Here is a 23,611-nt window from a genome sequence, read left to right as displayed (position 1 = left end):
CCCACGGCGGGCCGCCGCCCGGGAGCCCCGGGGGAGGCAGCGGGGCGGCGGAGCGCGGCTCTGCCCGCCCCCGGCCGCTGGGCGCCCTGCTGCGCCGTCTCGCCCCCGCCGGCCCCGGGGAAGGGCAGGCAGTTGGCGGGAGTCTATAAAAGGCCCCCAGGAGGGAGACACGAGGCCACCGTGCTGCGAGAGCCGCCCAGAGAGGCTGAGGCACACGGCGCCGAGGCGCGGGCAGCGAGACCATGATCAACCCCAACTACTACCCGTGGGGCTACGACAGCGACAACGGTGAGCGGCGGCGCGGCCCTCCCCCGGCGGCCGTTGGGGCGCTGCGCGCGGCGGCCGTTGGGGCGGCGCCGCTGAGGCACTGGGCGCGGCGGCTGTTGGGGCGATGTCTCGGCGGCGGGTTGCCAGCGCCGGGGCTGAGCCTCAGTCCCAGGTGATACCTGGTGCAGTGGGGGAAACTGCCTTGAAAATCAGTGACGTGGAGATGGTATGGCTGCTGCGGCTACCTTTGTCGCACAGTGGCTCTCAGTGCAAAGCCGAGGCAAAAGGAGAGACAGCAGTTCTTGAATGCTTACTAGGAGGTGGCAATATCAACTGGAAGGGTAGAGGTGAACTTGGCTCTGTGCATCCACAGCATCGTTGAATAGTGTGGCCTGTTAGGATGTTCACAGGTGTGGAAGATGCAAAGCTAGTGGAAAGAAAGGCCACTGCAATGGTTTGGTTACTGGGTAACAAGCCTCATAGTGTGTAGGACATACAGATCGAAGCAAAGGCTGACAGGAGAGTTGAACACCAGGTTGTGGCACTTAGACTTGACAAAGATATCTAATAATGAACTATATTTTAGTCTTGAATATAAGAATATTAAAATGTTGTAAATTAAATAAAGTCAGTTTTCCTACTGTTAGTGGCACAGCTGGAATTTTTAGGGTATATTCCATCACATTTTTAGCCGTTGCTGGACTTTGAGTATAAGCCTCTCCTTTCTCTGGTGTATTGTGTGTCTCCTAATAAATAAGTCTTGAGCTTTCTGTAAGAGTGCTTGGGTTCAGCTGAATAACTTGTGATACCTGACAGTTCAATTAGAATGATCTAATTGTTTTTTACACAGTGAAACTGTTGACAGATCATGACTAACAACCAGGTGATTAGTAACACACTTATTAATACATTTTACTGATGTTCTGTAGCTAAGCAAAACAATATATACTTGTAACAAGTATAAGTCCAAGTATAAAACCTAGCTGGCAAAGATTTTCATGATATTTATCTGTATTTTTTCTAGGACCAGATCAGTGGCACAAAAATTACCCAATTGCCAAAGGACACCATCAGTCACCTATTGAAATCAATAACAAAGAAGTGCATTACGATCGTTCCCTACTACCATGGTTTGCTAGTTATGATCCTGGTGCAGCTAAGACCATCCTCAATAATGGGAAAACCTGCAGAGTTGTGTTTGATGATTCTTTCGATAGATCAGGTTAGTTTTGTTTTTATTTCAAATTTGTTATTATCTATTAGTGAGTATTTCTAAAGTTGATTGGAAGACAAAGTGTGCTCTGTATGTTCATTGCTGTCAGAAGGTCTCTGTGTAGCTTCTGCATGTGACATACAGGATTCTGTGACTACAGTGGCCTGCACAACTAGTGAGAAAGACCTGTGGCTACTSTTTCAGTCCATAGGTAAAATCCTAGGGAGTGGAGGAAGCTGCAAAAAAGCTTGGTGTAGGATGAATTAGGGTGTAGGGTAAATCCCTGTACTCATAAAATCCAATGCTTTTGTGTTACTCCAGGAGCATGGAGTCCAAGCTTTGTCTTGAAGGACTGAATTCCATCCAGCACAACATCTTTGACTGTGTATATGGCTGAAGTTACAATATTTGAAAACTGTATTCATGTAGTTTTTGATAAATGAAGTAATGAACCAGATGTTACCATAAAGTCACTATATTTAATCAGTTAAAACTCCCTGTGGCTTTCATGAGATTTTTATCTTAATGAGGATTATAGAGTTGAGAAATTTCAGTGTTTCAGCTTTACTCTCCAAAATCTTTTTTCTCATCACTCATAACAACATGCAGTGTGCTGCCTATGTAATGATTAGCGGGCGTTAGTAGGATTATATATTTTAAAGAGGTATTGTCTGTTCTGTTTAACAGGTGGTAGAAGTATTTAGCTTCTGTTGGTGTAACCACTAAGGTTTCATATTGGTATTTTTGGGTATATTTCAAAGAAAAAATCACTGAAAGAAGTATGAAATCACTTTGCTACTGAGATAAAAAGGAAAAATTAAATGCATATTTTTGCAAAGCTTTTAGGATATATCCTGAGTAGAGATAAATAAAAGTAGCTAGCCTGTTCGTTGACTTACTAACCTGTTATGCTAGGATGATACCTCACTCCTTGTTCTTATTTGTAGGGTCAACAGAATTGTGTTATTATTTGTAGTACAGGAAATGGTAGGGAAAGGAGAAAGAAATGTTTTCAATTTTAGTAAAATTTTAAAAAGTCTGTCTTCCACAGTGCACAGAGTTATTTAACTACACTGTAAGCTTCATTTACTATTACAATATAACTAGGATTGCCAAATATAATTATTAGGAGCAATTTTACTAATAGATTTATTAGTCTTAAATATCTACATGCATGGATTTAATTTGGATTTTTAATGACTTTTTGGCTTAATGAAAACTGAGGATCAAAATGCATGAGCTGCATTAATTAATAAAATATCAGCAATCACAAATGACTGCACAGTCACGACTTTGATTAGTTTTCTAGCAAAGTAGGAATTTTTAGTTTTAATTATATAAAAATGTTGTTCTTAATGTTAAACATCAAGATACATCATTAAAGACATGTAGCTGTGACATACTGGAAGACCTTCATGACTGTTGTTTACCACATTAACATGCAGACAACAGTAGTTGCCTCATCATCAGCTGCCTGTTGTAGCTCCTATTGGAGTGGTACTCTCATCTTGCTTTTGTTTTATCAGCTTTTCTGCGGAGACCTCTGTCTCTGTTATTTGTTGGAACAGCATCAATATATCAATGGTTGCATCTCATATGTATCCATGTCWAATTAATTATTGTAATAATTACTCAGATTGTGCACAGTATGGAGTATCTAGGCATAGCAATATATAGCATGGATGCAACACTGTGGCCACAAAGAGCAGAAGGATTTGGAATATTCTGAATTTTTTCCCAATTAACTGCTCAGTATATGTGTTCTGATCTCAAAAAGAAAAAATGACTCACTGGAAAAAAAGTAGGTGTATTCTGAATTCTTGGAAGGCAGGAAACATGCAGTGTTTATTGTTGTCTCTTTTGTTATAGCATTGTCTGCAGAGTCTGTGGGTGGTGTTCCTTATCTAAGATAATGCTAATTGCAGGACAAATTCCACTGTGCATACTCCTACTGACTTGAACACGTTTTAAGTTTCTTAGGATATGTACAATGACATATCTTCTGTGTAAAGAAATCACCTGTTGCATGATAYATACATGTGGAATAACAATCATATCTGAAAGAAGATTTTTTCCTTTGGGACAAAGCCTATCTATCTGTCTATCTAATCTGAATTATTTCTGATTTAGCCAGAAAACTTAGGGTATTTTTCTACTTTCTTAATGTTTCCAGTTAGTGTTGTCATATCTGTATCTGCTGTCTTATCTAGATTTTCAGAAGTGGTAGATGAAATAGATTTATGGTATACCTTCCAAGATTTTTGAGTAAGTTGCAAAGCAAAGTGATAAAATGCATTATTATGGACTTCTCAGAGTTTTGCTTCCGTTGCATCTTCTCTGCTAGGAACACTTTGAATGTTCACAGTTTGTACAAGTTTCTTAAGTCCAAATTATTAGAGAGAGGCTGCTGGCAAAGGTGTCCGTCCAATGTAATTCACATACTATGTTGGAAAAAGGCCTTACTGCTTCTGTCTGTGGAGCTATTGTAGTGGATGGGATTGAGAATTTATCTCCAGCTATTTATAAATTCTGGTTGATTTTAGGAACCTGCTATATCATTGAATGCTTTGATGACAGATATTTGTTCTGGGAGCTGTGTCATGTCTATCTTATTACATATGACCAGCGGGAATCATTAAATGTATTAGCTCCCATTCAAATGAGAAAACTGCAGTGGAGGTGCTGTAGTCTCATGTGATGGGTAATACTGAATTGTTGCTTGTCAATACAAGTTAATGGATTGTTGTGGACTTAGTGGCCTGTCTTACCCATACCTATGTGGAAGAAGTTAAGCACCATAAACTCGTTGCAAATGGAGGCTGGAGTCTCAAAATCTGGGAAAGAATAGGCAGCTGAAATCAAAACCTCCTGGATAATTGTGCTTTATAGTAACATCCCTTAGGGTGATGTTGGGCAAGATTCTTGAATCTGCTAATGAGTGATCCTGATTGAGGCGACTATCAGAGAGTCCTGTTTGGACTCCTGTTTGAAGGAGAGTCTACTTGATTGTAACTTCTTTTGTAGTTTGTTCAAATCACTCAGCTTTATGAGCTACTTCACCAGGATGGCCACAAGAAAACCCATACCAGAACTCTGGGGTACTTTGGTAGCCTACTTGTTGTTTGTCAGATACACACCACTTCCATGTTTCTCAGCCAGAATGCCAACTCAAATACTGTTTCAGATCAAGCAGTGATTAACTCTGGTTTTGTTTTGAATCGGGGCTACGATCTTATTTCAACTAGCAGAGTCTATTTCCTTTTAAATTCCAAAAATATTTGTGCCAAAGAAATGTCCTGAGACCATCTCGCTGGAAGGACCATTGTCATGAAGTTGAGTGAGATCTGTAGCTTGTAACTTCCTTAAAATTAACGCCTATTTGGCTTTCTGTATAATACCTGTGGATAGATGGTTAGATCAAAGAGGTCAGTCACAACAATGTAAAGATATTTAGCCACAGCAAATTGAAAAGGATATGGAAAATAGTTTATTCTTTGACCTCTGCTACTGGGACTAGATGATCTCTTCTTACCTATTGGCTATCTGGGGAGTGTCCTAGCAATCAGTGAGGTTGTCACTCCTATTTATGGAAGATAATCTCAGAATATTCTGAAACTGGAATGTCCAAGAGTGGAAGTTTGGATAAAGTGGAGTACTGCCTAACAGAGGAGAAATGGAATATAAACAGATGCTGATCTAAATCCCAAGGCGTGCTCAGAGCACTGAGAAAACTGAAACTGTATACAGGTCTTTACTAATTTATTTTTGTGCTAAGGAGTGACTGGATTTTAGAAATCTTTTTATAAAATTTGTCTGCTTCTACTATAATATAATATATATATTATTATATAATAGAAAATTTCTATGGAAATTCATTAGCCAAACAGATTATTACTTCTCCTTTTACTGACTTTCTGATGGATGGTGTTTGAGGGCTTGGAGTACCTCAGCACGGGCACATTTTCCTATAGGATTACCCTGATCCTTTTTCAGAATCTTTCAATTTCTTACCATATCTTCTGATTTCTTACCAAAAGAATATGTGTCTTTGGAAGTGGATGATGCAATAAATAAATAAATAAACAGAACATTGTATCATAACATCAATAGTTAGAGCTTGTTGCTTATCGGTCTTTTTTGGCATGACTAGTACTTGTACACACCATCTTATAGAGTACGACTTTATGCAAAATCTTATTTATCTTTGCAAATGAGATTTTGATTTTCAACTTTTGATGAATAAACATTTACTTGTTGGTAAAGTTGGTAAAAGTACTTGTTGTACTTTTACTAACTTCTAAAACAATGAGGACAAAACCCAGTAACTTTGGTTGGAACTGGGGGAAGCTTGTCCATAGGCAGTCTTGTTTTGATTGATTCCTGAACCAAAATTTGACTATTAAAATAAAGCCATGCATGCGTGAAAGAAGTTCACAGACCTTTAAAGGAGGCAATTTTGAAGTATTGATGTGAATTGCTGTTGTAAGAGTTAACATTGTCCATTCATTGGCTGGGAAACCGTGCTAAAAGTTTATACAGTAAGCTACTGATTTATAGTGTGAGTTGAGCTAGCAGCTAACCTCCAGCCTTCAATTCTCCTCTCTGAAGTTCACTTACTTAACTTTCTGTTTACTGAATTTACATTTGGACAAGTCAGTAGGTGTACAAGAATAGGACAGCTAAATCACAATAGTTGTGTACCCCAGTAGCTATGCTGCATACCATTCAATAGCTCAAATGCTGCAAACTGCTAAAGATGGCAAAGTTAAATTCTTCTTTTTGTGCTTAACACATCTATCATTTGCAGTGTCTGCATGGAAGGTATTAAGCGTTAATATGAGTACAGCAGAGCTTGGGCACAGGGGCTTTAAGAGTTGAGTTACTATTAACTTTGAATTTCCATGCCTTTGTTAAAGGTTAAAATGTCTGAACAATCAGGGCCTTCTGAGGCTACAGTTATGAGATGGCTTATCGGCTTTCTGCCCCTGGAGATGGGAATTTCAATCCTACCTTAAATCACAAACAAAGATGGTTTAGGAGCTTATTGAACAGGCTCTGATCAAGAAGCACAAAACTGAAACAGGTGTGTTGCAGTGTAGATGAAGGTTGATGGCATACTGACAGAATTCTCTCAGACTTCTTTTTCCCTGTCTGTCCCCTCAAGAGCACCAAATTCAAATACAAACCAAAGTGAGTAATTTTTTTGCATATCTATTCAGTTTTTGCTTAAAAAAAAATTCAGTAAGAACTGCATATATTCTGAAAGCCTTTAGAAAACATGTTTTATCTCCACAATTGGCTGGAATGTTTAAATACTGAGATTCTCTTTTGAGCAGAGACTTTTTTTATAACTTTTTAAATGTGTCACTGATATAAAAAAAACCCTAGTTTTGCACTTTACTGTGCTATTATAAAACAGGTGGTTATAAAACAAAAGTGACATTTTTCAAAAGTCGTGCAGTAATACCTTACTAAGTTAATTTCACTGTGGATTACCAGTTCATTTTATAGATCTGGCCGCATGTGAAGATCATAAATCTTGCAAGAACAATTGGTTCTTCTCATGTTTATAAACACAACTCACCTCCTGAGTGTGTGTGTTTGTTCCTTGCATTTTTTCCACTCGACTGTCCCAGTATGCCTTCACAGCAAACAGGGAAAGCATTTGTGTAGACATAACTTTACTAGTTTTAGTTTAGTGAGGATGAATGACTATTGACATTAGCACAGATTATGTCCAGACCCCTACCTAAGTTGCTAAGCAAGTGGTTATACACAGGTTTCAAAACCTTCTGGTCACCTTTTTTTAGTTATAGATACCTTGCTAACTAAGGTAAAGTGGAATGGCCMTGCCCACCCAAACTGCATCATATCTTAATTTTGCTGTATAAGCACACAGTGAGATAAGTGGGCAGTGGGCAGCACTTGCCCTCCCTGGGAACATCTGCCTCAGTGATTACACCGATAGTGGAAAAAACATTCTTTTGTGAGTCAAATTCTGTCTCACGCTACTCAGTTTATGGTGAACCAAGCCACATGTTTAAACAAAATAAAGATTCCTCTTATTAACTTAGAGCTATACAGACTTAATGTTGGACTTGTATGTTTTAGATATTGGAGATCATGATTCTTGTAACTGCGCATTTTATTTATCTGTTTTAATATATATGGAGATTTCATTTACTGTCATAATTTCTATTCATATTGTCTTTCATTGTCATGTATTTATATGTTTTATATCACACACCCGTAAATAAAAGAAAAGCCCTTTTTGTCCTTGGGGAAATGTTGGTTTATGTGCATCTTAATCTTTCTATCATTCTGTCTGCTCAAAATGTGCTAAGTACAAGCTACTGTCTATTTATAGATGAATGAAGCATGAATGTGTTGGCATGAGGTTATATTGAGGTTCACCTGGTGCCATTTCGAAAATGACTGCTGATGGCCCATCAGTGGAAATAATGACACATTTTTCCCTTAAACTGGATTATTTGGTTTTACAGATCTATTTTAATGGAGAATTAATGGCCTTGTCATCTACTACTGTTACTGTGTCTGCATCGGCCACAGTACCGAATGTCTGTCGAAACAAGTAAAAGGAACTTGTTAAGCGTAACAGCTTGCTTTTAATATTTAATAAAGAATATTCTTAATATTCATAATATTTTTTCTTGAGATGATCATGGACTTCATGCCTTGTCTTTTCTGATGTAAGGATATTTTTGTCTAACATATAAAGACCTGTTATTGAGAGCTGCTGAATGGTTTATAGGGATGAGTATTAACTTCTATTTCCAAATAAATTCAATGAGAATTGGATATTAATTAGTATTTGGTGAATGTCAAGGAGTTCTTCAGTTTTTCCTTTCAAGTATACGACGTGGTATTCAAGCAATTTGGTTTTATGTTTGAAACATTTGGTTTATAAACCATATTTAAATCATTTGGTTTATAATGTAAAAATGCTAAGATTATTTAGAATACAGGCTATTGTTTGTCACAGGAATTGCACAGGCTGAATTCTTTAAGGAAAATAGTTTGCATTCTCAGTGACTGCTTTTCTGGCTCATTTGCCATTATCTTTCTCCTCTTCCAAATCCACAGGGAGTAGCTATTATGGCAGAAGTAGCATCATTACTTTCATTGCTTTTTAAACAAGTATGTCATAGTCTGCAGTAAGAGACACAAGTTGTAGGATTTTGTGGGAATCTCTTTTATATCTAGCATTTTAGTAGTTGATCTCAACTGTGGCTATTTTTCATATGCTTGAATAGGGGTTGGTATTAGATGGCATTCAGATGGTGATAAAGACACTTAAATTTAGGTGTCTGTATGTGGGCTTTTAAATATGTGTGATGTCTGTCCAAACTCCCCTTCTAGTCAATGGAGATTTAATTAATGGAGTCCAGAGAGCAATTCAGATGACTATCTGTTGAGTGTCTACTTTAAGGCAAGCAGAATTATTAGCTGAGTGTTTTGATTTGAGGCTTAATTCAGTTACCCAAACATAGATATCTCATACCATTCTTGATGACCTAATGTACTCCACCTTGCCTCCAGATGCTGCTTTAGAAAAATACAGTTCTCCTACAGATCTTATATCACATCTGCCAGCACTGTACAGATGTCTTAGAGGTATCTCTAGATGCATTGATGCAGCTGAATTAAAACCATGATCTCCATTGACAATAATGGAAGCCTAGACACACAAATCATTTTCAAATGGTTGTAAGTGATTACAGCTAACTGAAGAACATTTCAGTTGCCTGAAATGCTGCTGAAATCAATGTGGATTTCCAAGAGGTACTCAGTAGTCTCAGAATGTAGATCCTCTGTACAGTAATGGTGTGTAAATATTTTTTAAAAAAATATTATGTCTTTAAAAAATTCCTGAAAGATACCTGAGTCTAATGCTGATGTAGATTCTCAATTGCAGTGCTGAGAGGTGGGCCACTCCCAGGAGTCTACAGGCTGCGTCAGCTTCACTTTCATTGGGGTTCTTCTGATGACCATGGCTCTGAGCATGTTGTGAATGGAGTGAGATATGCAGGAGAGGTAGGACTCACTACTTTTTACCTTAAAATGTGGTATAAAATAACATCTGTCATCATTGTTCAATGGGACAAAAAATGTCATTTTTGTGCTTTTCAGGTAGGTATTTTTATTAACTGATTTATCTGTGACATTTTCTTTTTACTTCCATGTATATTCATAACTGGGAACCAGGCTGAAGTATTTCTTACAACATAAGAAGAGAAAATTCTATGTAAAACAAAAATGTACACATTTTCAAACCCAAAATACAAACATGTGCACTTTGAAAGATAGGACAGCAACACTGAATTACTGAGAAATAATACAAATTTACTAAAATACTATTCTAAAAGTATAATACCACGGCAAAAGTATATAATTTTAGCTATAGAAATGAGGAATAATGCATTACTTTGATCTYCTACCACTTTAGGATGGTAAGGGAAGCTGAGCACTGCAGACTAACAATGAACAAAGCATACATTCATGTGGATTCTTTGCTAGAATTACTTTAATTTGAAAACCAAATGTAAATGAATCATGTATCAGTAGATGACTTCTGAACTGCATGTTTGTATTCTACTGCCTGCTTAAACATCTTTGCTATTATATATGCTCTTCATTTTTAAGGTGAGATTTCTATTCTTTTTTGCAGTTTCTATACTGAGATGTGTATAGTTTATATATATTAAAAAAAAACAGTAGTCAAAATGGTAATTCATAGCCGATATAACTCATATGAACTGCTGTCTCATTTTTGTGAAGGTCTAGTCCACATTCTTTGTTGCCCAGACTCACTTACATACATGAATTCAGAGTTCAGTCTGTAATGACTTGCTACTCAATAATAGAAGTTTTTACATTTATTTTTTTTTGTTTCCAGCTACATTTGTTACACTGGAATCCCAAATATAGTAATTACCTTGATGCGGTGAGAAGAACTGATGGCATAGCTGTTTTGGCCATTTTTTTGCAAGTAAGCAGAAGCACTCATTCATTCTTTGTACTATTACTAATGAGTTTTCTATACTTAGCAGTGTAAAAGGAAAGCACAACCTTCTCAATGTATTTTCTAAGGTTCGTACCACACTGCAGGAAAATGCTCTGAATATTGTAGTATAATACACCGATGTGACTGAAACAACTTTCCCTGGGTGGACTTTCAATAATTCATGCTTTTCAAGTTACAGAGCATGAGTCATGTTATTTCAAATGGTATCAGATACTATGCTCATTTGCCCTGGCAGCTATAGTGTCACTGTGTTGTTTGTGGATACTGTAAATCCAGACGTATTTTTCCCTGCTTTGGGGACAGGATGTCAGTAGTAGCCATCTGACCAATAGCAATCAGCTGTTTTCTGTGCTAATCATAGACTGATTTCAAGGACAAATATCTCTCCTAGGCTTTTCATGAACCTTCTCCAAGGCAAAACTGACTCACAAGCAATACATGTAACTCATCCTTTTTAAAAATCTTTGGGATATGCAGTCTTAGCCTGAAATCCTGGCTTTTGCTATCTGTTAATTAATATTCACCAGAGATACACAGAAAGATGGAAATCTGTGTTGAGATCAGCAACACGTTATCTAATGAAGTCTGGATTTAAACTAGAATGAAACTTTTGTCCAAATTCTGGACTTCAGCCTAAAGAGTTGTTTATCTGTGTTAGACTAAAATTAAATGTCAGCAGGAATATTGTGAAATTATGCATGATGCTGAGTTTCTATACTGATGTCACTTCCTCATTTGGATCATAGCATCTGTTGAGGGAGGAGGGTGCAGATAGAATACATAGCCGAAGCAATTGTTCAAGCAATTGTTCAAGCCTCATAAAGCATTTCTGCGAATGTACCTAGAGTTTGAAGTACAGCAATGCTGGTATGTTAGAACAAGCTGAACAACCTGTGGCTCACAATCTAGTGATGGCACATGGGTAGATTTTGAATGAGAAATTGCAGTGCTGGGAGCTAGTAGCTGCAGCGTCTTGATTGATACCTGAGTGAGATAAGGGGATCTAGCTTTCATACCCTTAGAACTGAAAAGGTTGCTGAAAATTGCTGCCTGACACAGGAGTAAAAAGCCTTCAATAATGTGATTGCATTTTGCTGCTTCGATAGGTGGTCCCTACTGAGTTTCTTTACTAGCATGCTCAGCTTGTAATTTGAGAAAGAAAAATATAAAATGGCACTGCAAGCTTGTTGCCAGTCTCCCCTTTAGAATACTGAAAGAACTGAAGATCAACAGCCAAATTATGCAGTAAATTTTAAAGAGTAACCTAGCAAGTATGCTGTCTAGCATGAGGTATTTTATTATGACCAATTTATGCTACTGGCAACATTTTAAACTTGCTCATTGAGAGATGAGACAAGGACAAGGTCTTCTGTCAGAATTACAAAACTATATCTGGGTGTTGTTTAAGTAACATTTTAGTTTGTGAATCCAGTCTATTGGCAATCATCAGAATTTTTATCATGTATCAACTTTCTTATAAAATATTTGGGACTCATTTAGGGTCAACTGAAATCAGTGTGAGTTTTGCTGTTCACTTTAACTGTAACTCAAAAGAGGTTTTCACAAATTGTGAAAAGTCAGTTACTTTATTCAAGTATTAAGCATGGTTTTCCCTTTTGCAGACAAAAGCTTTTATTGTTTAGTTTGAGATGTTCTGAGAACATTGCTTACTAAGTTCATGGGGTGATAGGTTGGTTTGATGCAGTATAATTTTATAGTTGATACAAGTTTAGCTGCATGTACAAAAAGTATGACAAAGAAGGAAACTGATCTGGCAGAACTCTTTGGTGAACTCATGCTTTCTTCCTTACAGGTAGGGAAAACTCCCAAACCAGAGATGAAGAGGATTCTTGAAGAAATAAATGCTATTAAAACAAAGGTAACAAAGTTGTTTTTTTTTTTTATTATAGGAAGATAGCTGGGAATTCTCAGGACAAAAAAATGAAGAAGCATGATTTTCTAGTTTTTAATTCTACTCTGCAATGTTGCCAGAATATACTTGTGAATAGAAAAACGAAGTAACTTTTCCTTAACAAGAAAAATCCTTTCTTCATTTATGTAAGAGTATTCATTGATTTAATATGCCTTATTTTGTTTTATAGATACTAGATTCATTTTACCTAATTTCACTTACCTAAAAACTAGTCATGCAGTGTTAATCCCTCAATGATCAATGAAGAAAGTAAGTCACCTCTAGATGGTTGTTCATTCTGTCTTAAGACAGGCCACCTAACTGGCCTTTAGAAGGGCCACTGACTAGACATCTATGTCTTAGATAACATTAGGTGATAAGAGTCTCACTATAAAAGTACATTTGATAGGCTGTCCTCTTTGTAGACAGTCAGCACAAATATCATTGCAAACCTGAAGTACATGTCTCTTAGTTCATTATATGGTGACCTAATTCCATATTTATTAGATGAACAGAATTTCCATAGGAAAGAAGGCCAGAAGGAAGAGTTATTTCTGCACTATTTCTTGAACTCAAGCTACCTCATTAGAATTAGCTCAAGTATCTCTACACTGTATCATTACATATTGTGTAGATCTGTCCTTGGTTTCAGACCATGTATACTGACCTTTGATGTATTTGAGCCACTCTCTTTCTTAAAGTACCATACCTGCATCTTTACCTAATCTTGACTAGAGCTGTTGAAGAGTTTTCTGTTTTGTTTTAAGGGGAAAGAAGCTCCTTTTCCAAACTTTGATCCTTCAATTCTTTTCCCTAAATCTCATGACTACTGGACATACCATGGCTCTTTTACTACCCCACCTTGCGAAGAGTGCATCACCTGGATTGTTCTCAGAGAGCCTATCATAGTCAGCTCAGACCAGGTAAACCTCAAGTAGATAACATTTTACCCACTTCTTGTTGGTTACATGCCATAACCTGATTTTAAGTCTTTTGATAAGGAAAATGCTTATTGGATTCTGTGAGAAATTGCATGATTAAAGGGAGAGTAAAGAACTGCATGCCTCAGAAATATCTTGGAACTCCACAGAGGACATGTAAAAAACTTCAGAGGAGTTCAGTCTACAACCTATTATATGCAATCAACCTGTTAGACCCATCTCTTTGTCTGCCTCTGTATGACTTCTGCATTAACTAATTGGAGCAGAGATGATGTCCTCTTGCTGGAATAGCTTACTGTTTCCTAGCTCATGTCAGTAAGGTGGTTCAAATCAGGAGACATCAGAGAACTTTGTAAGTCAGTGATATTATAAGACAATGTAGGGGATAAGGATTTGAGTCCCGTGGTTTGGGGCAGGACTGATAGCAAGCAGTAGTTACTATACATGAGAGTTCTTGCTCCTGTGGGCAAGAGACCTCTTGCAACGTCAGTTAATGAAAAGAGGGAGTTTTCCTTTTGTTTACCAGTGTCTATATTCCCATGGTATTAACTCTTGCTAGTAGTAAAGGATGGAGTGAGATGTGGTTCACACCTATTATTTTACACAGAGCTGAAAATCTTGCATTGCCCGAGACCCAAAGTGGGAAAGTTCAAGCCATTAACCTATATTGCCCTGTAGCCATATAAATCAGAATGTCCAAGCATTTAGTAAAAGGTTATTGTTAGGTTTGCACCAGAAAGTTGATTATGCACGATTTTTTCAGCCATTTATATTCTCTCAAGCTTCTTTAGGTAAAGCGTTCATTGCTTTTCCTAATGAATGTTTGAGGGTAATCACCGGACAAATTATGAAATAAAGTGGCTGTGAAAAAATGACCGTTTGCGATGAAATGCAGTGGGACAGTCTCACAACAAACAGATACCTCAACTACATTACACACTGAATGAGGCAGGAGTCCAGTGTGCTCATGTAATGCAGCTGGACATTTTCAACTCCTTGAACATTCCACTTTGCAAATATATCTTTTATTGCATGCTTCTTTCAAAAAAATCTTTTTTCAGAATACAAACTTAATAGGATTGGTGACTCCATCTACCCCACATTCTGGTTGGCATTGTGTAACCACGAAAGTTATGGCAGAGTCTATCACCTGTTTGATAGACATATTTCTGGAAGTTACACTGTCTGAATTTTCACAATCAGGAGGAGCATCAGATAACTACCATTTCTCTGATCCAAAAGCCTTCTCTGGTCATTTGCCATGGAGAAATACTTGTTGTTAATCTGCTCACTCCCCCTCAATTCCATTTATAGCACTTTGAATGCTCTCTTTTACCATGTTTCAGCCAATGGTTGTACTGATGATAACACAAGTCAGTTTTCTCATGTGAGATTATTCCTCTGTTTAGCAGTTTATAATGATGTGGTATCACAAATTTCAAGAGTCCAGCACAGTGAGAACATGAATGTGAATCAAGTGACTGACATGTTGTGTAGATACCGTATGTATATACAATTTTTCACCTTAGGTTCTCAGGGAGATAATACATTTCATTGCACAGATATTTACTGATGTGCATGTATCACAAAAAATATTTTCTAGTACTTTGTATATATGTGACTTTATCTTATAAAGAATATATTAGGTGAAGTATGCTAAAACTCAGGTATGATGTGAACCTTAGTTGGCACAGATGAAATATAGCAATGTATTCATATAATTTACAGCTTAATTTTCACATCTTATTGAATTGATCTGCCTCCTGTTTCCTTGCCAATCTGAAAATTTAAATATGTGGGATATTTTGAAGCTGGTACTTATGTGAAGAATACAGATCTGCTCTGATTGGCTTCTACAAAATAAATCTGCTTAGAGATTATATTACAGAAGATCAGTTACAGATTTCTTTAGGGAAGTTTTAGTTATTACTGAACATCTCTGATTTAAAATACATTTTGAATGGAAGAGCTAATCAAATCATTGATCCAGCTTCATGAAAAGACTTTTTGATTACTGCTGTATTTGGGTCATATTCTTTTTTTCATCTTATTTAAGTTAATGAGTTTTGGGAAACATACCGACTGTTCTCTGACTGGCCCAACTTTAGAAAAAATGGAACATTTAAGGTAAAAAGGGACTTGCTACATATAGATGGGATATTGTCTCTTACTTTGAGAGATGTTCTTTGCAGGCAGAATTACCACTCTGCTTGAGATGCTGTATATGAATATAATAAAAAGACTTTCTCCGAAGTGTCTGCAGTCTGAATAATGTATTGATAAAAGAGGATCATATTACCAATTATTTCTAATTCTAGAAAGTGTGCTACYGCTGCAGCCTGGTTAATAGTACTTATTTTAAGTGCCTTTGCCTTTGTAATGGATCACTTAGATGCTTTTGCAGCCAGATGGTAGTAGCATGCAAGCCACAAGGGTAAGTGCAGTGACTGTGAGCTGGTACTCTGCAGGAAGAATCAATTCATTAGAAATCCTTGTGAGATTTGCGATGGGTGACCCAGTTGTTCAGGTTACATTTAATGAAAGGATAGGAATTCAACCCTGGAATTCCTCTATTCCACTGCAGACTAAGTTTTTCAGCTTTGTGTAGCTATAGTCTGGATGTATACTTATATATGTGTACATATGTGTGTGCGGCTTTTTTTTACTGGGTAAGACAGATCTCCCACAAAATAATAATAAAAAAAAAAGCAGCTGTTTTCCAACACCACTTTATTCCTGGAAGTGTTAACAAAAATGATGAAATATTTTCATCTCCCACTGTTCCCACGCAAATTATTGTTCCAGCAATTTCAGATGAATAATACAGTTGATGAATATTGCACTGGTTTATTAATATAGCCTCATCATTGTTCAGGCAAACCAAGACATTTGGCTTTTCTAAGCTGTGTAGTGATGAATAATGTTGAGATGCCTTAACCAGCACAGTCCATAAACTAGATTTAGGACAGTCATTGTGAACTCACTTTTTATATCCCTACCAGAAGTTCTGCTTCCATTGGACTTGAAATCAGTACTATAAAAAGTAGACACATCAGCATGTTCAAGCTATCTGTGAGCAAAGGAGATGTGTGCCCTGCATAGGGCTACATTTTCAAGTGTACACATGGGAAAATGTATGCATCCCCTTTGAATGGTTAAACCATTCAAAGATGTGTAAAGTGTCTTTTGTCTAATGTTGTGCATGGCAATGACAACAAATAGACATAATTTATCTGTAAGTGGGTGTAAGTGTTGCTTCCATTGAAAGCCAGAATGCAGTAAAGGAGGAGCATTGTACAGTTCTGAAGAGTACGGACAGAATTCTTCTTGTGGCATCCCGCAAAGAGAACATACCTTGATTTGAAAAAAAAGACCAGAAAGAGTCAAGCTGCAGACCCTGTTTACAAACCACCTGAAACCCTGACCAAGTCCTTATCCAGTTTATATTCCTGTCACTAGTAATGGACTTTTTTGTGTCCTTGCAGCAGAATACATCCTCTGCTACAGACCCACCACAGAAGTGAACAATTAGTTTATAATTTAGCCTTAAGGCCTTGAAATGCTGGGGCTTCTAAAATATCAGACAGTAAAGAGGGGTTAGACATTTATTAGAACACAGGCTGTTCTATTCTCGGTTTTTGAGGACTTTCCACTGTTTAACAGTACATATTTCTGTAGCTGTACACAGTTCTGTAGACAGTACATATGTGACAGTATGTATATCTTACAGTTCTGTTCACGTAGGAGCCATTCTTTCTCTATTTTACTATGCTAGGAAAAGAAGGTAGCTACAATTCTTGTGCTGAAAGGGTGAAGAACATCATCACAACTTTGAAGGAGGCTTTCTCCCCAGTTTCTGGATCTGGGCCAACCTCCTGGGTTTAAATGTTGGGCTATGAATTTGATCCCAAGGGAATTCCATCAGGACACTTTTGATTTTGCTCTCCTGCAGATGGCAAAGCTCCGCAGCCTTTCCAAGAATGCTGAGAATGAACCTGAGCTCCCCCTGGTCGATAACTGGCGCCCGACTCAGCCTCGGCATTACAGGATGGTGAGCGCATCATTCTTATAGGACCTGGCTCAGAGGGGGTGTCCCTGAGCGAGGAAATCTCTAGAACTAAGGGCTGGTTTTATTTTGTGTCCTCTGTTGCATTTATACAGAACTCCAGCTGCATGTTCTGAGGCATGAAATGTGAATCTCACTTTTGGAGGACAAAATTTACTTAGGCAAATCCTGTCATTAAAATAGATTAGAGATCTGTTTGGTTCTTCATAACTGCTTTAACTTTAACATTAGCTTTTCTTATTAGTTCTAGGGAAGAAAAAAGATGCTACTAACAACTATAAAAGCATTTTCCTGTTGCCCTAATGTCCCTTGGTGCTTGCCTTATTCCAAACTTGCAGCTAAGTAATTGTTTTTAGCATAAAATTGGCCATAAAATCAACCATATTCTGCATTTTGCATAATTTGCATTTTAATGTTTTAGCAATCAAAGTGACATGGATTTTGAGAAATTGGATTTAGTATCCTGAATATATACATCTTCTCTGTATATGCAAGTAGCTTTTCTATTGAAAAAATGTATTAGGATAGTAAGAGTTCTTAGCTTTTTAACTGTACTTTTTGAGGCAGATTCTGGTTCTATCTGCAAATATAATTGATCCTGATATCCAAGAGATTTGTGTGCAAATATCTGAAACCAGAATTTGACTCTTCTGATCAATAAGCTGTTGACTGGGGTGCTATTGTCTCTTGTTATGGCATCAAGAACAATAAAACAGGATTGTTAGCCTATAGTTGAAGTAACAGTATTTCTGCGTTAAGAAATCCAACATTAATAAATACATTTACTTAACAATTTTTGTTTTGTATGTTTTTTTCCAATTCTGGGAAAAGGTAAAAATAAGAGAAATTTAAAGACTTGTCAGTGTCCTCTGTCATACATCTTTATGGAAATTGATGATGGATGGTACCTTTTTCTGATGTTTGCTTGAACTGCAAAAGTACTGACGATATTTTATGTGATTGCAAGGAAATAGCATCTTAAATGTGCTACATCATCGAGACATCCAAATCTATTCTTTTACTGAGATCATCCTGTCCTGACACTGGCTCCTCTATAAGGACACACATATCAACTCCTTCACAAGTTGACTGCACAGTGGAGGAGTTAATTCTGTATTTAAAAACATTAATCTCAATGGTAATTTGCATTAAACTCTGGAAATGTAAAACAGCTGCTCTTCTGGCAGTGGATGGATTCTCAGCTGCCATGTTCTAGGGCAGGAGAATGTTGTTGAACTCAGTGACAGGACAGAGATGTGCTCCCTGACTCCCGGTTCCTCATTGTGAAACTTTCTAGACCATTTCCTCACTTTGCTTTCTTCTTTTAAATAGACAATGGTATTTGTTGGGAAATTTCACTTAGTCATTTAATATTTCCCAAATAATTTCACAGATGGATGACAATGTGCTCTTCATGTTTGCACCTTTCATTTGTGGCCACATTGGAAAGTGATTCAGATGGGTTAATATCTGTTTATGTTGCATTCACATGCTGCTGACTTTGCAACAGATTGTCTTACAGATATTTCCACTTAGATGAATAACTTACATCAGTAAAGCCTAGACTGGTCCCTATGTTTAAAACCAAAAATATAGTTTTAAAATACTCAATTAAATGTAATTTCTTCCTGGCTGGAGTCTTCCATGACGCAATTTGACTGAGAATATAGCTTCATGTTTGACTACCAGTACCCAACACAGTGTTAACTAGAGATATGAACATGCTGCAAGATTGTGCTACATACTTTAAAGACAAGTTTTATCTATAAGGGTTTCTTTATCTCGCACATCTCTGAGTGAATTTCCAAAACAACGTCAGGAAGTATTCTGTATCTGGTAACTGATGTTATGCTAGAGAGGCATGCAAATCACAGAACATTATTGACCGTGCAGGATAGCATTTTGCTGCTTTTTGTGAAAGGAGCTGTCCAGATTCTGTAGATGAAGCTGATGTCAGCTTCAGTGGTTAGAACCATGTTTATTAACTCTTTTAAACTTAAGGTCCAAGTAACCTTTCTAAAAAATTCTCATTGGACTTTCTCATGCAGGTGGTTCCATAATATTTTTTATGTATAGTCAATAAAAAGTAGACTAAATTAGATTCAGTTTTGTTTGTTTACTCAGTTGCAGACATGAGAAAGTGTGTGAATATTGCTGGGTTTTGGCAGTCATTTTGCAGATCGCTTTCTTATTTCTAAGTGATTAACTGAGGAAATGGGTAATATGTTGAGAAAACAATGATTTGGCAGGCATCAGGAAAAAAAAAAGAAAGTTTAGGAGTAGAAGGAAAGATAAAAATAAAGAATGGGAGGTCTGCTGCACTGAAGATGTAAATTGACCTGTAAGCCGAAAGTATAAGGAGACTGTGGAGAGATTTGAAGGCAGAAAGGGATTAAATGGTGGGTGTTGTGAGCAGCATTTAGAGCATGTTTATGTCTGATGCAATTTTTCCTTTCCCTCCAGCCACGTTTATTGTTATTTTACAAATGTCCTTCTTTGCCTTTAGCTTGCAGCTTCCTGTAACTATAGGAAGAATTCATCACTGATATGACTGAATTCAGAAACACAGGTCACTGTAATAATAACATCCCACTTATTTTCACATTACTACCATGGGGCTGTGGTTCTAAGCACAGGGAGAGCAGGGGGCCATGGGTTCAAAGATACCTAGCAAGAAGGGAAAATATCAAATTTTCATCTGGGTGGAGTAGAAAACATTGAATTATTACTATCTTGTACTTTATATACCTTGTATGCTTGACTATACTTGTTTGTATCAGGCTAATCAGGAGCAGTCCCTCTAAAGTGGGAATGCAAACATGAGATGTTTAGTAACACTGCATGGCTCGCTGACTGCCTCTTCTCTAAAGTTACTTTTCACTCCTACAGATGGCAAAAATAATTCAGTGGGCCCTAGTTGAATAGCACCTATGAGTCTTCCTGAAACTTGAACATTTTAAAGGGACAGCTATACCTGTATCCAGTTCACTGACCTTCCTGAATATAAGTAAGAAGATGCACACTGAAATAATTCCTGAAAGAAATCATAGCTTCTGTAGCTCCAGAGACATGATCATGCTCATCAATAATGAAGAAGATGAGTTACCAACAATTTTATATAAGATCTGCCTGTCTAAACTTGGTCAGAATAAAAGATGTCTGGTAAGCATATAAGAAGGGCATTTTTCCCATGTTGCTCATTGGGAACCTCTTGTCCAGTGCCACTGTCATGGTGGCCAGAGGAGCTATCCTTGTGTTACCTTTATGCATCCAGACAGGAAATGATCAGTTAGCAGTCTCACCTTATGGAATTATCTGAGGTTGGGAAAAAGGTATCCAAGAGGAGGTATACATAGATGTTGCTCTAGTATTTTTTATGAAAATAGATGTGGATTTTAGGGGGAATGGAGTGTCAAAAATCATTCAAGTGATGGAAATCTTTGAAGAATTCAGACTCATGAAATTTGATTTCAATAGAACTACATTTGATTAAATGAGATTTTTTTCTACATTCAGATCTGTGACTTGGAAATTTCTGAAGTCATCTGTATAACAAGGGACAGATCTGCAGACCATGAAAAGAATTATCAATCTTTTTGCCAAAATGTCAGATTTCATTGAAAAAARAGAAAAAAGTTCAGAGTTCTCCTGGTGGTGAAGGAATTTTGAAAACCTTAAACAAATACAAAGACTAACCATAATGAGCATTGTGTTTTCAGAAGGACTGAAGCAATGTTGCAAAGTGTGAATTGCTGTACTCATGTTGTTTCATGCTACGTTAGATGCCTTCTTTATGCATGAAAAGTGAAGATGAAGATGTTTTGTTGGTCAGTGTGGCATTTAAGCAAGAAACTCCATAGCACTGTTTTTCAAAGCAGAACAGACCATGAAGGAAAAGGGTAAAGTGGAGTGAGGAACACAGGCAATAGAATGGAGTAAAGTGGAGTGGAACATGGGCAATATAAACAACATGATTGACCTTTGCATATTTCTGTATTTGTTCAGTGTTTTTCATCTTCAGGGCCAGCACTTTGCCTTCTTGTTCATCCAATATAATGTCAAGGCTAGGCAAATACTAATATTACCTATGAATGAGAGAGATGAAAAGGTAGGAAAAGCAGATAGCAAGCTGTGGAAAAAGAGGATGATTCATCCCCTGGGAGCCTCTGAAGACTGTTTCATTCCTTTTTATTATGACTTGTGTTCAGATTATTTCTGTCATCTCTCTTAATATCTCAGTGTCTCTAAAGGATTTCTTGGGAAGGAGGATGTTAACGTACGGCAGCATGCAAACAGAATAAAGTATTTGTAACCTAAAGGTTTGTGCAGCTTGATCATTAATACTCATTTGGTGTGGAATTCACCTCCCTCCTTCTCTTCCCCAGCCACCCCAGTCCGCTTATATTGTTCTGCAGAGTATGTATATAGGCTTTGTGCAGGGAACACCGTATGCACAGCTTGCCTGGCTCCTAAATTCTTGGCCTGTGGATGAATCACAGAGTTRCTCTGCAGTCCATGCCACTTCTTGTGTAGCAGTCACGGGCTCTTTGCATTTGGGTTTTGATTTGCAATAGCCACGGTCTCTGATCTGCTCCTATAGTCTCTTTTTTTTCAGCCTGAGCATTACTAGATGCTCAGGAAGAAAAAGCAGGCTCACATCCTCACGGAAACCTCTCAGTTTGCATTTCTTCCCTCAGATGCTTAGGGAAAATGCTAATTTTAACTTTCAGCCCCTTGGAAAACAAGCATGGGGAAACCCACTTCATGGTTGTAACTTGATTTCCAATGTTCTGGTTTGGGTTTCTTTTGATGAAAGAAAAAAGGGGAGGTTTTCTGTAACATCTTTTCATCAAAAAACAACCCAACCCTTACAGCTAGAATCTGTTTGTCATGCATTTTTCTGCTCCTTGTAATAAATCATCCTGTGGGGAATATTTGGGATCACAAGAAATGACTGGCACAGACATTCTGTACTGTCCTCTGGCAGTGTTACAGCAGTGACAGCTCACTCAAGCTGAATTCTTCCATCTGTCAGCTGGGGAAATCCATCCTAGAGAGGAACATGCAGCTAATCCCTAACCATGGTCATTAGAGGCCACATCATGCCATTAATAATGGAGCATGCTGAAGTCTGCTTTTTTTTGAATAATGTTCCGCTCTATTGCCTCATAGCCTTTTTTACATTAAATAGATCTATGTTTCTGTGTTTTATAACTTACTGTCTATCTGTCGATCTGTATATATGTATGTACATTGATACATACACAAAACATATACATGCTATGTAAATACAAATGTTCTGTTATTAATTCAGTTTTTAATATGTGGTAGTATTTTGACTGAAACTAGAGCCAATTTCAGACTGACAAGAGAAAAATATCCTTCTAGTGAAAGTTAGTCTTGCTTTGCTAAAACCTGTGTCTGGTTGGCTGCCTGCTGTATATGGCTGTCTTCCAGAATAAAGCAGCAAAGGAAACAGCTCCSTTTTCCTCTTCTTCAGGAACCTGGCATTATTCAGCAGAAGAAGGGGAGAAGAGGAGTAGAAGTAGCTTTGGAGTAGCTTTGCTTCTTTCTGGGATTACTGGGGCAATTACCTTTTCTGCTCTCCAACCTACTATCTGAAGTGTTAACTTTGAAGGAGATGAAGATGATGCCTGATCAGAGTATAGAAGGAGAAGTCAATCCTGCTGCTCATGCAAGAAGGAGGGAAACAAAGAATCGCATGGGTGGAAGGTCTCATGGAAGAGCTGGCAAAGACTAGGCAGACAGCAAACAGGTACAAGTGATCATAGATGTGTAGAACTGATTTAAAGACAGAGTTCACTGCTGTGAAATATTGGAAAAAGTAAAAGTGGGGAGGACTCCAGAACCATGAAAAAGTCAAATCCCTCTCTTGAAAACCTGGAGTGTACCTCACAGGTAAGTAGTATCATGGCCACACCAAAGGCATGGACTAACTAAAGACCACTTGAGGGAACCTGAGCCAATTAATTCTTTTGAGAAGAGGAAGAAAAGGCTGTGACTTCCATTCTTTATGTGCTACAGAGAGACAGAGACTTAGTGATCCCACGTGCAAGCAGAGGGCAGCTTGGTTTGATAAAAGTAGTTCACACTTCCACAACAAGACTAGATGGTTCCTTAGTTACAGAACATATGTGATTGCCTG

At 37.6% G+C, this 23,611-nt stretch overlaps 1 protein-coding gene across 1 annotated transcript; it reads left to right on the top strand.

Moving 5' to 3' along the window:
- The first annotated feature begins 210 nt into the window (after positions 1-210).
- On the top strand, positions 211-17,451 carry CA3 (carbonic anhydrase 3). Its single transcript, XM_026075821.1, has 7 exons — positions 211-288; positions 1,292-1,489; positions 9,417-9,535; positions 10,398-10,490; positions 12,340-12,405; positions 13,206-13,361; positions 17,332-17,451. Exons 1-7 carry the CDS (start codon positions 243-245, stop codon positions 17,449-17,451), a joined length of 798 nt encoding a protein of 265 aa, XP_025931606.1. The 5' UTR covers positions 211-242.
- The last annotated feature ends 6,160 nt before the right edge of the window (positions 17,452-23,611 follow it).

The sequence above is a fragment of the Apteryx rowi genome, unplaced genomic scaffold, assembly GCF_003343035.1.
Source record: "Apteryx rowi isolate R43461 unplaced genomic scaffold, aptRow1 scaffold_411, whole genome shotgun sequence".
Lineage (NCBI taxonomy): Eukaryota > Metazoa > Chordata > Aves > Apterygiformes > Apterygidae > Apteryx > Apteryx rowi.
Note: the sequence above shows the minus strand (reverse complement) of the source record. Positions and strands in the feature narration are given on the sequence as shown.

Bases quoted from the DNA above. Each gene is read 5' to 3' on its own strand.
- CA3 (XM_026075821.1), top strand. From the start codon at position 243: ATGATCAACCCCAACTACTACCCGTGGGGCTACGACAGCGACAACG. The intron at 9,536-10,397 runs GTAGGACTCACT...TTTTGTTTCCAG, and splicing joins GAGTGAGATATGCAGGAGAG to CTACATTTGTTACACTGGAA. The intron at 13,362-17,331 runs GTAAACCTCAAG...GCTCTCCTGCAG, and splicing joins TCATAGTCAGCTCAGACCAG to ATGGCAAAGCTCCGCAGCCT.